Source organism: Odocoileus virginianus, chromosome 23 (assembly GCF_023699985.2).
Source record: "Odocoileus virginianus isolate 20LAN1187 ecotype Illinois chromosome 23, Ovbor_1.2, whole genome shotgun sequence".
NCBI lineage: Eukaryota > Metazoa > Chordata > Mammalia > Artiodactyla > Cervidae > Odocoileus > Odocoileus virginianus.
The window spans coordinates 11,211,667-11,225,208 of NC_069696.1; the positions used below are offsets into that span (position 1 = coordinate 11,211,667).

The 13,542-nt window shown below is 45.0% G+C and overlaps 1 protein-coding gene across 3 annotated transcripts in view; it reads right to left on the reverse strand.

The window, feature by feature from the left end:
- Nucleotides 1–13,542, reverse strand: part of EFCAB6 (EF-hand calcium binding domain 6) — a 241,475-nt gene that overhangs the window by 203,068 nt on the left and 24,865 nt on the right. For all 3 annotated transcript variants that reach the window (XM_070453475.1, XM_070453474.1, XM_070453473.1), the window contains one exon: nt 9,011–9,222. In XM_070453475.1, the coding sequence (XP_070309576.1) occupies nt 9,011–9,222 (212 nt within the window). The remainder of the gene's footprint in view (nt 1–9,010; nt 9,223–13,542) is intronic.

The following is a 13,542-nucleotide window of genomic DNA, read 5'->3' on the forward strand; positions in this document are numbered from 1 at the left end:
AGCACAGGAATGACCTCCCTGCACAGCACTGCCACGGACTCACAGAAATCTGCAGCTCCAGAGGCCAAGCTCATCTCACTACACTAACCGCCCTGTCGGCAAAAAGGAAAAAAAAAGTCCATCAACTGTTGAGGTTTTTGTCACATTTCATATTGCTACTTGTGCACGCGTGCTAAGTCGCTTCAGTCGTGTCTGATCCTTTCCAACCCCATGGACTGTAGCCTGCCAGGCTCCCCTGTCCATGGGGATCCTCCAGGCAAGAACACTGCAGTGGGTTGCCATGCCCTCCTTTTCCAGGGGATCTTCCAGACCCAGGGATTGAACCCACTACTCTTATGTCTCATTTGCAGGTGGGTTCTTTACCAGTAGCACCACCTGGGAAAACCACTGCTACTTGTGAAGTGAAGTGAAAGTCGCTCTGTCGTGTCCCGACTCTGTGACCTCACGGGCTACAGCCTACTAGGGTCTTCTGTCCATGGAATTCTCCAGGCAAGAACACAGGTACTATTTGTGATTTGATGCAAATTCTAAGGTGGCAGATACATTTTTGCAATAACTAGTTTCCAAACTAAGCTCAAGGATCCAGTCTAAAAGGAAAGGCTCGGCTAAGGATTCACTTCTCTGGGATTTGCAATTCTGGCAAAAATGTCTTGAGACTCAAAACCGTCCACTGATGAATCACTGGAAGCAAATTCTTAGACTGCAGCTGGCGAAGCACAGTTTGTGAATCCACGTCCAGCGTGTTGATGAGAACCTTCCAAGGCTTCTCTTTCCTTGGCACAGCCACCAGGACCAGAATAGAACTTTTTCCTTCTCCGGCATCTAATAACCAGTGCGACTTCTTTTAAAATGTTTAATTTATATTGATATTCACAGACTGAGGCACATTAAAAAATATATATCATATCACTGTTAATGAAACTAAGGTACAGGGTAGCTAACAAACAATGCCTCATCTATCATCACCCTGACATTCAAACATTCTTGACACGGCTCTTGAGATAAAATTACAGCTAAAATAAATTCACTATAACTGTAAAATTCTTTTCTAATTTTTAATGCGTTTGTAAATTTTTATTTACTTTGTTTTTGGCTATACTGGGTCTTGGTTGCCAGGGGGGCTTTTCTCCCGAGTTGTGGTGAACAGGCTTTGCGCGGAGGTGGCGTCTCTTGTTGTGGAGCACAGGCTCTGGGGTGAGAGGGTTCCAGAAGCTGCAGCTCGTGGGCTCAGCAGTTGCGGCTCCGGGCTCTAGAGCACAGGCCCAGCAGTTGTGGTGCACGGGCTGATGCTCCTCGGTGTGTGGGATCTTCCCAGATCAGGGAGGGAGCCCGTGTTTCCTGCACTGGCAGGCGGATCCTTTACCACTGAGGCACCAGGGAAGCCCCCTCTTTTCTAATTTTAAGGGTGAGATTTCCATGAACTATTTTACCAGTTTTATACATTGCCAGTTAGGCTGATATTAACTATTGAAAAAGAAAGTTGGGTATCAGCACATGGATTAGTTGCTAAAAGACTTGGAAAAGTCACACACCTGTGAAGGCCAGGATTAGGGGGATAAGCCCTGCCCTGCTTTCCCAGTGAACCTGGCCTCCTGCGAAGGCACCGCACTCTAGTCTCCTGGGTTCATCCATGGGTCACGGTAGCTCAAGGTTCTAGAAACACACGCTGATTATAAGACAGACCACCAGAACCTGTTATGTAAAGGCTCTGAAGTTCTACAGTTCTCAGTGCTTCTTTTTAAAACAGATGTCGCTTTTAAAAAAGTGGATACACATTTCACATTTTCTGTGCTTTTCCTCTTCCTGCATAACTGATTAGCTTGGGAGGCTGTCAAAATTTTAAATTAACATTAGATCATGAATATAGGGAGACATTAGCAGGAAATAATATTTTCACTTTCCATTTGGTATAAAGAAAAGATCAGTTCAATCAAGCTTGTGATGAAACTGATGCAATGTTTGTGAGGACAAATGTTCTTTAAAAGCAAGAGAACATTACCACATGAGACAGCACTCCCACTCCTAGGTATGTGCCCAAGAGAAGTGAAAACATATGTCCACACGAAAACTCGTACGTCAAAGTTCCCAGCAGCATTGTTCACAGAAGCCAAAATGTGGAGCCAACACAAAGGTCCAGCAACCGATGATGAAGAAACTGTTGTCTCCATGCCGTGGAATACTACACAGTCATAGCAAGGAATGAAGTGCTAATCCATGCTGTGTGGATGTTTAGCAGAACTAAACATTACACTGAGTGAAAGAACTCACACACAAAAGATCGTATATGATATTATTCTTTTTTATGAAATAGCCAGACTATACAATCTATTAAGACACAGAGTGGATTAATGGTTGTCAGGGATTAGGGGGACGGGGGTGGGAGCGGAGTAACTGCTAATGAATACAACAATTTCTTTTAGGGATGATGAAATGTTCTGGAATTAGACAGTGGTGATTGTGAATCACTGTGTGCATATATTGAAAACCTCCAGGGTTTCCCTGGTGGCGCAGTGGGAAGGAATCTGCCTGCCAACACAGGAGTCACCTGTGTCCACAGGAGTCCACCTGTCTCACAGGAGTCAATCCCTGGTCCAGGAAGACTCCAGACGCCTCTGAGCAGCTAAGCCTGTGCAACACCACTGCTGAGCCTGTGCTCTAGAGCCTGGGACCTGCAGCTGCCGAGCCAGCGGCCACAGCCCCCGAAGTCCCAGCGCCCTAAAGCCCGCGCTCTGAGACAGGAGAAGCCGCCGCCCTGCAACTGGCGAGTGGCCCCGCGCGCCACAGCCAGAGAAAGGCAGCGAGGACCAGCACAGCCAAAACAGTAAATAAGTCACTGAAAAAATCCCACAAACTTCGTCCATCCTTCAGTGGTGAACTTTATGATATATAAATTACATCTTAGTAAAGCTTCTATTTAAAATGTGGATAAATAGTAACAGGTGAAAGAATCAATATATGTTATTTGCGAGATTCTGGAAGTGAATAAAGGGGGAATATTTTTTAAAAGAAGAGGAGGAAAGCTCTTCACCTTCCTTCCCCTTCCCTTCTTCCCTGTCTCCCCCCCCCACAATTCAGTCCTGCAGTCATTAGACGGGGCAGAGACACGTGGTGTCTGCCATGTTCAGAGCCAGGGGGCACACTCACATGGCGGGCAGAGGGCATCCACCTGGGTGTGTGGGCGCTGGAGATGGGAGATGCGTGATGAGTCACATGCCAGCATATTCACATAAGTGAAATAAGCGGGTTTAATCCCTGCGCTGGGAAGATCCCCTGGAGGAGGAAATGGCAACCCACTCCAGTATTGTTGCCTGAACAATTCCATGGACAGAGGAGACTGGCGGTCTACAGTCCATGGGGTTGCAGTCGGACATGCCTGAGTAACCGAGCACACATGCACGCACACGTGTGTGTGTGTGTATATAGATAGATAGATAGATAGATAAATGAAAATATGGAACATGTCCCTTGGAGTTCTGCCCACTTAGAGGGCCTGGAGCAGTGATGTCCAGGAGAAATGAGCAGCCCTGGGGCCTAGATCCCAGATTCCGGATGCCTTTTTCCATTAAAAAGAACCAGAGCTCTTTGGAGAGATTGATGATTCCAGGACTGAGCATGGAATGTACAGGCTAGCTTGTAATATCTTGCATCAGGAAGTCAGAAAGTGCTCAAAAAATGATGGGGACATGTCAAAAGGACACAGAAACCAGCATGAAGGTGATCTCATGGCTAAATTAGGGACAATTTAAATATCAAAATAAATTGTGAAAGCAATGGATCATAACCCACTTAATGAAACAGGAACTCTCAAGTCCCTGCAAATATATAAACAATAAAGAATATATGAAGTTTGGTGAGGAATGGCACATCTACATAGCTTCAAAGATTTCTCCTACAAATTGCTTATTAATTACAGAGTGTGTGAAGAACATTCCACTGGGAAAAAGAAAGGGGGATCTGACAGCTCCCACCTTAATGGAGTGACCACAGTGAACAGCAGCAATAATGGGACAGGCTGAAGTCACCTGCAACCTAATAAAAGATCATGAGATGAGCACAGTGTGGCTTCTGTGACATTCCTGCCGAAGATGCAGGCCTCAGTCTAGCCATCGGGAAACATCTACCAACTGATAAACTCAAGTTGGGGACATTTTACAAAATAACAGATCTGCAATTTTCAAAGTGCTACAGTCCTCAGAACTAAGGACAGACTGAAAAACGTCCAGATGAAAGGAGACTTGCCAGATGCACTGCACGATTGTGACCTGGACCCGGGGCTGAGTCAGTCATTGTGAGTTGATGTTACTGTCTTTACCATTATGGTTGCATTGTGGGAGTACAGAACAGGGTTCTGGTTTTAAGGAAACATGCAAGGAGATCCAACCAGTCCATCCTAGAGGAGATCAGTCCTGAGTGTTCATTGGAAGGACTGATGTTGAAGCTGAAACTCCAATACTTTGACCACCTGATGGGAAGAGCTGACTCATTTGAAAAGACCCTGATGCTGGGAAACATTGAAGGCAGGAGGAGAAGGGGATGACAGAGGGTGAGATGGTTGGATGGCATCACTGACTCAATGGACACGAGTTTGGGAAAACTCTGGGAGTTGGTGACGGACAGGGAGGCCTGGCATGGTGCAGTCCATGGGGTTGCAAAGAGTCGGACACAACTGAGCGACTGAACTGAACTGAACTGAACACTGATATATTTGAGGTAATGAAGCAGCTTCCTTCTAAACGGCTTAGGAAAAATAATTGTTCTTTGCACTGCACTTCCAACTCTTCCCTAGCTCTGGGACTGCTTTTTTAAAAGCAGCGGAGCAGAAGCTGTGGCAGAGAAAGCTCTTCACAGACTGACCGCCCACAGTCAACACCCCACAGACGCCGTTAAAATACAAAAGAGAACTACTAAAGGCTCTGGAGAGCGAAAGAAAGCAGGCAGGTTTCGGAGGAAAACCTTTAAAACTTCAGAAGAAGGGACAAGTACAGAGCTTCCTCTTCTGAATGGCTTTGAACCTGAGTGGCCACAGTCAATGGCCAGCACAAAGCAGCTAAATTTGCCCCCCAACCCCCATCAAAACCACACTGCCTTTCTGGCCTGAAGAACCAACACGTTGAACCCAAAGAAACCACAGCCATTAGCAATGTGAGGGGGATCTGAAAGAGGAAAGAGGAGGAGCCCCACCTTCCGTGCACACATTCTGTCCACGTTCCAGCTGACGCCTGAACCACGCGTGTGCAGGTCACTCGTGAAGAGTCCCAGCTAAAGACAAAAGAGGTGGGAATGGAAATTGGTGCAGCCCCTAGGGAGAACAGTATGGAGATTCCTTAAAAAACTAGGAATGAAACTACCACATGAACCAACAAGCTCACTACTGGGCATAGGCCCTGAGGAAATCATATTGAAGAAGACACATGTGCCCCAGCATTTACTGCGGCATTATTTACAGTAGCTAGGACATGGAAGGGGCCTAGGTGACCATCGACAAATGACTGGAGAAAGAAGCTGGAGTACATATACATAATGCAATATTACTTGGCCATAAAAAAAGAATGCGTTTGAATCGGTTTTAATGAGGTGGATGAACCTAGAGCCTATTACACAGAGTGAAGTAAGTCAGAAAGAGAAAAACAAAATATTGCATATTAACACATATATGTGGAATCTAGAAAGATGGTACTGATGAACGTATCTGCAGGGCAGGAATGGAGATGCAGACATACAGAACAGACTTGTGGACACAGTTTGGAAGGAGAGGGTGGGACGAATAGAGAGAGCAGCATGGAAACGCATACACCACCACATGTAAAACAGAGAGCTAATGGGAAGCTGCTCGGTAACAAAGGGAGCTCGACCCAGTGCTCTGTGACAACCCAACGGGGTGGGATGGGGTGGAGGCTGGGAGGGAGGGGACTTACGTATACCTATGGCTGACTCATGTTAATGCACGGCAAAACCAACATGATATTATAAAGAAACCATACTCCAATTAAAAACAAATAATTATTTTTTTAAAAAAAAGACAAAAGAGCTGAACCAAGATATGAACGACTGCCCGCTGCAGGCAAGACAGAATTTGGAAGCTAACTGCCTGCCAAAGCAAAGGCATTCAAAGCTGAAGGAGTCAGTGTAACAGAATCCAGTGTCTCCAGGGTACCATGCTGTGTAATCAACAGCCAGATCCACCTGCGACTCCGAAGCACATGGATCATGGTCACTGCAACTGATGAAATGAACTGTTACCTTTAATGTTAATTAATTTAAATTCTAAAATTAAGTCCATTTTTGGAAAACTTTTATGTTTGGAATGACTAGGTGAAATTAGCATTTCAACTGCAAATTTTATGAAATCTCAATACAGGTTTAAAAAAAAAAAGGTAGAGACATCACTTTGCTGACAAAAGTCTGTACAGTAAGCTATGGTCTTTCCAGTAGTCATGTATGGATATGAGAGTTGGACCAAAAACAAGGCTAAGCATCAAAGAATTTCCAACAGTGGTGCTGGGGAAGACTCCTGAGAGTCCTTTGGACTGCAATAAGATCAAACTAGTCAATCCTAAAGGACATCAACCCTGAATATTCATTGGAAGGACTGATGCTGAAGCTCCAATACTTTGGCCACCTGATGCAAAGAGTCGACTCATTGGAAAAGACCCGACCCATTGCAAAAGACCCTGATGCTGGGAAAGATTGAGGGTAAGAGGAGAAGGGGGTGACAGAAGATAAGATGGTTGGACGGCATCACTAACTCAATGGACAAGAGTTTGAGGAAACTCCGGTAGATAGTAAAGGATAGGGAAGTGTGGCGTGCTGTAGTTCAGGAAGTGACAAAGAGTCGGACACGACTGAGCGACTGAACAATAATAATAAGATACAGGTAAAGTATTTCTAATGGAAATGTGATGTCTGAATTGAGGTCTGCTCTAAGTATTAAGTACACACCAGGCCTTGTAGACTTAGTACACAGAAAAGAATGTAAAATATTTTACCACCAATTTTGAATAGTGATTACATGTTGAAATGAGAGATTTTAGTCAAACAAAAATATTATTAAAATTAATTTCACTTCTTTTTATCTTTGTAATGTAGCTACCAGAAAATTTTAAATTATATATGTGCTTCACATTATATTTCTGTTGAAAACCATTAGTCTGGGATATAATTCAAATACACTCAACAGTGAAGAACCAATTATTTGTTTTCATACCTAACTCAAGATTCCACATTGCATTTAGTTGCATTGAGCAGCTTCAGCTGCATGCAACAAATTCTGCTAAATTCTCTTTTCATTTTTATTGTTACAATTATTTTCTAATTTTCCGTGTTATGGCTTCTTAGATACACCCATCATTTAAAAGTGGACATTTAATTTCCAAATACATGGGGTTTTTAAAGTATCTGTGATATTAATTTATCATTTTGGTATTAATTTCTCATTTAAATGCTTTCTTCTCTGCAATCACCCTCTGTATTTTTTCAGTTTTTTAACTTTATTGAAGCCTTCAAGGGCTAAGTCAAAGATCTTTTGGTAAAGGACACATTGCATTTGAAAATATGTGGGTTATTTTCAAATATCTTTTGATACTGATTTCCAACATAATTCCACAATGATAAGAGGACAGTATGATTTCAAAACCTTTAGACCATGAAATTTTTGCACCTTGTTTAATGTCCCTGGTATATAGTCTATGGGAACTTGAATAGAATTTGTATCTTGCTGTGGTGTGAAAACTGTATAAATCTTAATTATGTTGAATTGGTTCATAGTGCTTTTCAGGTCTACTATCCCCTTCTACTTTTCTGTCTATTCATTATATTAATTTTTAAGAGCTTGATATTGAAACTCCAACTAAAATTTTTAACTTATCAACTGAAAAAATAATTGTAATATATAGTGGAACTATATGTAACTTTGTTCTGTATGTTCCAAGTCTCCATTAAATGTGCTATCATACTTCGATAATTTTTTAAAAATTTTTTTAAATTTTTAAATGAAGGACCAGAGAAATGTGACCTCAAGAAAAAAAAAATCAAAACAGGCCAACCCAGAGTTCAGAATTACTAGACAAGGACTTTTAAGCAGCTATCTTAAATATGCTCCATGAGTTAAAAGAAATATGTTCATAATTGAGACAAAATCAATAAATCTAAGCAGATAAATAGAAATTTTAAAAAATAACCAAATGGAAATTCTAGAACTGAAAAACACATCTAAAGTTAAAGATTCACTGAATAGACTTAATAGAATGGAGATGCTAAGAAAGAGTCAGTGAATTTGAAGATAGATCAATGGATATTATGCAATCTGCAAAACAGATAGGAAAAATATTTTTAAAAATAAACAGAGCCTCCGGAGTCTTCAGGACAACACCAAAATGTCCAAGAGAGGAGAGGAGCATACAGGAAAAAAAAAAAAATTGAATAAATAATAACTGAAAACTGGTTGCTCTACATTGGATGGAGCATACAATAGGTGCTCAATAACCACTTGAGGTAAGAACAAATATAAGTACTAAGTTTCACAATATATGTTGATCAAATACTCTTTATTTAAAAAAAAAATCTATTTGGTTGCACGGGGTCTTAGTTGCAATACACTTGCAGATCTTCAAGCTTCATTGCCACACGTGGGGTCATTTTTAGTTACGCTTGTGAACTTAGTTGTGACATGCTGGGGGTGGGGGGTGGTCTAGTTCCCTGATTAGGGATCGAACCCGGCCCCCTGCATTGGGAGTATAGAGTCTTAGCCACTGGACCACCAGGTGAAGTCCCCCAAATATTGTGTATATGGAAGCCTTAGAAAAATAAAAGAGAATGACTATAATAGTGCTAAGTGCAAAATATGACTCAAGCATACGGTGATGGCCCCAAACCTGCCAGGACTTCATTGAACTGTGACAAATGAAACTCTATGTGGGACAGTGCGGGGAAAGCCAGGCTAGGTCACATGCCTATCATCTCCTGCATCTCCCCCCTGCATACTGGGTGGTTCCGAGTCTCCTTCGCCCAATACCTGAGCCAGAACATCCTGAAACTGTTCTCTCGTGAGAGGCAGCAGGAAGGTTGTGATGACCCTCCGCAGTTCACTCTTGGTCACCATCATGTTGTTAGCGGTGTCGAGCAGCTGAAAGGCTCTCTTCAACTCATCTCCTTTCTCGGTAATTTTTTGAAATAAAATTCGTTTAACATCTAAGGATGACAGTATTGGATTTGCAACAGTTGTGGCTGTGAGAGAGAGAGAGAGAGAGCTATTTACTAGACGCACTTAAGGTTACGATGATGAAAACTATTTGACTGTGTACTAGGACCCAGCAGACTTCTAAAATAGCATTTCTTCCATTATATCTAGGTTTACAAGCAGATGACCTGCAATGGCAGATCTGCAGTCATTGTCTTCACCTCTGAAATTCACATTTCGATCAGTATAGACAGTAGCAGTAACATTAGAAAGAAAGAAAAAGGCAAAGATTCCTCCCTAGAAAGGACCTATGTCAGTGGATATTGGAGTAAAACATAGTTAAGAATTAATGCCATCGCAAATAAACCTTTTTCTTTCTAATTTATTTTTGATCGAAGCATTAGTTGATTTAAAATATTAGGTTAATTACTGCAGTACAGCAAAGTGATTCAGTTACATATTTATTACACACACATTCTTTTTTTTATATTCCCCTCCATTACGGTTTGTCACAGGATATTGAATATAATTCCTTGTGCTCACAGGGAAGCACAGTAGACCAACTGCTCACAGCTGCAGGGGGACTGAGCTGCCCTCTGCTTGAGGCGGTGACAGAGGACCTACCAGCGCCCCCCACCTGCCGGGACGAGCTTCCAGGTGCCCTCAGCTCAGGAGAAGCGATGCGGCAGAATCCAGGGACCGCTCCGTCCTTCCAGGGGCTGCACGGGCCATCACCCCAGCGCCCGCCTTCCCTGAAGCTTGCTCACTGTGCAGACACGGGGCCTGCGCCCGGCGCTGGGGTTCCTCTGGCTCACAACGCCCACAGCCACCTCCCCGGAGGGGACCACTTAATGGGGCTAACACTGGAGACCCAGAACACAGACGGCTGGTTTGGAGTGACAGGCTGAGGGTCTCAGGAAAATCTTAGAGGACACAGCGACACTTCCACTGCAAGTCCGTGTTCCCCGAGAGTGAGACGGGGGCTGGAAGTGGGGCTGCTGTGGAGGACGGCTGGGGGAGAGGCCACGCAGAGCAGCCCCGGCCAGGAGAGGAGATTGGGCAAGTCAGAAGGAGCCAAGGCAGGCGGCTCTGTCCTCTGGCCTCGCGCTCTGGCCTGAGATGCCACGGCAGGACTGGTACTGAGAGGGTGACGCGGCCGTCTCCATTCTCGAATACTGATTTATTTGGCTAAGCCAGGTGTTAGGTGCAGCACGGGGATCTTCCATCTGCGCTGCGGCACATGGGATCTTTACTTGCAGCATGAGAGCTCTCAGTTGCAGCATTTAGGATCTAGCTCCCTGACCAGGGATTGAACCCAGGCCTCCTACAATGGGAATGCAGAGTCTTAGCCACTGGACCACCAGGGAAGCCCTCTAGTTTTCATTCTTAAACTTCACTCTGGTATCTCACGGGAGAGAAACAGAATGGGGAGGAGACGGGTGGTGTAAGACATGCTGGGTGATTACAACCAGCTTAGATGAGTGTTAAGGGAGGCCAACACTAATGTGATGGTCAGCGAGTGCAAAGTAGGGGTGAATAAAACAGGTGTTAAAATAGAGGAGGTCCACAGAACCTTCTGATGTGATGCGCTGGGTGAGGTAGGAGGCAAGGACGAGGTTCATGTGACCCGCATGGGGAGCTGGGTGAGTGGTGAGAAAAGGAATATGGAAGATGGGTTGATGGTTTTGTCGGAGATGGCCACAAGATGCCCACACCACACATGCTTCTCTTATGATATCGTGTTAACTTTCCTCCCATCAAAAAGTGAGGTGTACCTTTCTCCCCCTTAAAATGTGCATGAGTCTGTGACTAGGGCAGAATTGATACGATGTGATTGCTGAGACATGGCCAGAAAAAAAGCCTATAGCCTCTGCCTGGTCCTCCTAAGACGCTCACACCAGTCGCTGTGCTGTGAGGAGGTCAAGGAGCCACGCAGAGAGGCCGCGTGTAGGTGTCTGGCCAACAGCCCCAGCTGAGCTTCCAGCCAAGAGCCCACGCCACCTGTTGTCCATTCAAGAGGGCCAGCCTCCAGAAGATTCCAGCCCCAGATGTCAAGTTGCCCTCAGCCTCAGCACCTCCCCCACTGAACTGCAAAGAGCAGAGACAAGCCCTCCCTGGGACCTGCTTCAACAGTAGATCTGTGAGCAAAACACATGATATTTGAGGCTTCAAGCCTCAATGTTTGGGGGAGTTTGTTCATAGCAGTGGACACCTGGAACAGAAAAGTCTGCAGGAAAGCTAAGCAGTCAAGTGGGGATGTCCATTCGAAAACTGAATACACAAATCTAGAGGTCATGGAGGGTGGTGCTGGAGATCCAGATGTGGGAACTGGCTGTGTGGGAGCCTCAGGAAAGCAGGCAGGCAGGAAGAGAAGAGGCCTTTTCGAAACACTGGCTTGAAAGGATGTGGAATTCATTCATTCAAAAGGTATTTCTGAGCACCTGTCATATTCCAGCGCTGCTCTAGGCACTGGCAGGACTGCCGTGAATAAGATAAGAAGTTTTGCTCTTGGAAAGCTTAGATAGACTCCGGAGGAGAGAGGCAGGACGAGAAACAGAAAATAAATGATGATGTGATGGTAGATGGTGCCAAGTGCTTACAGGCAGCAGGACAGACCACGGAGGTGAGGGCGGCCGGGGAGCTGTTTCAGGTAGGGGAGGTGGGGGAAGCCTCTCTGGGTAGTCTGGTGAGCTGAAACCAGAAGGACAGAATGAGCCAGACAAGCATCTGCAGTGAGAGTGTCCTTAACAGGAAGAAGAGCCTCGGGTATGGAGCTCCTGAGCAAGAGTGAGTCTGATGGGTCCAGGCAGGTGAGAGGCCTCCGTGGACAGAGGCGCGTGTCCAGTGAGACAGGGAGGCAGTGATGGCTGAGGTCGGGGTGGGTGCCACCTCAGATTCCTGCACGAGGACTGGGGTTTTCTCCAAGGGCAATGGGAAGACTCAGGAGAGTTCAAGCAGTGTATTAATATATGTGGTTTGTAAAAAATGACTCTGGCTGCTATGTGGAGAGTAGATTACAGAAGGGCAAGAAATGAGAAGTTCAGTGAGGAAGCAATTCCAAGTTCCAAGAAGAAGTGATGGTGACTTGAACAAGGTCAAGGTTGTGGGGGGGTAGGGTTTGGGGGGGGGGAAGACAGATTAGAGACATAACCTAGAAACACAGCCAACAAGTTCTCACTGATAGATTGGCTTTGTGAGCTGGAGGGGGCCAGGGGGTGAAAGGGAAATAAAATCAAGGATAAGTCCTTGCACTTGAGAAACTAGATAAAAGATGATGCCCTTCACCAGGATGGAGAATGCCAGGTGTCAAGAGACATCCCATCAGTTTGTGTTTGAGATGCCCGCTAGGTGATGCTCAAGCGGAAAGGTCAGGGGGCAAACGCAGATGGGACTTGGAGCTTAGGACGGGGGGGTCACAATTGAGCTGCTGTTTGCTGCAGTGGTGTTTCAGGACATGGAGCCAAATTCTTAACATACAAGAAGTCAAACAGACAGAAGACTGGGCTCAGAGCCTGAGGGAGAAGAAGGGACTTAAATCCCCAAGGATGCTGGTTGTGCAGGGGCAGCTCCCTGCCTTCCTCTGCCTTTCTGATGCTTTGAACCTCAGAAGCAGCTGATTCACGTGGCGGAGCTACAGGGCCCCATGTCAGCTGCCCACCCACCCTGCAATTCCTCCTCCCGCACCAGTGTCATTAGAGGGACCCCTTTATGTCTGTCTCTGTCTTGAAATCTTTTTTCAGACTTTTCACGTGTATTTTCAATACTTCCCAAGAACCCCCTTAGCAATCAATGATTCTAATTTTAAAGTATCAGAAAATATTGATTTGAAACTATCTGATTTTACCCGAAGGAAAACTTTTATTTCATAAGTCTAATATGACTTCTTTGGTTTAAAATGAAAGCAACAGCCAAACTTGCATAACCTGCTGGTGGGAGTACAAACTGATAGGATCTTTCTGGAGGAGAACTGACAAAATTTTCAACTTCCATTTAGAATACAGAAAGTCACAGAGACTGTCACTCTGACCCCAGCAAAGAGAGCAAGGAGGATAAGCTAAGAAAAAAACAGAGAGAGAGAGAGAGAGAGAGAGAGAGACAGACAGACAGAAGAGTTTGAAACCCACCAAAGAACTCAGGATGCAAAGAAACTGAACTCCAGAAAGGACCAGCCACTCCTTGGAGAGAAAGCACCCAGGACTCCTCTCCTCCTCGCAGTCTTGGGAAGAGAAGCAGATTCATTCTAGACCGGGGCAGAGAGAACACCACCAATGTGAAGCATGTAGCAGCCATGTGGACCGATCCCGCGGACTTGTATCACGAGAGCCTCAGGCACACAGCAAGTCTGCACCCATCCACATGGGCCTTCC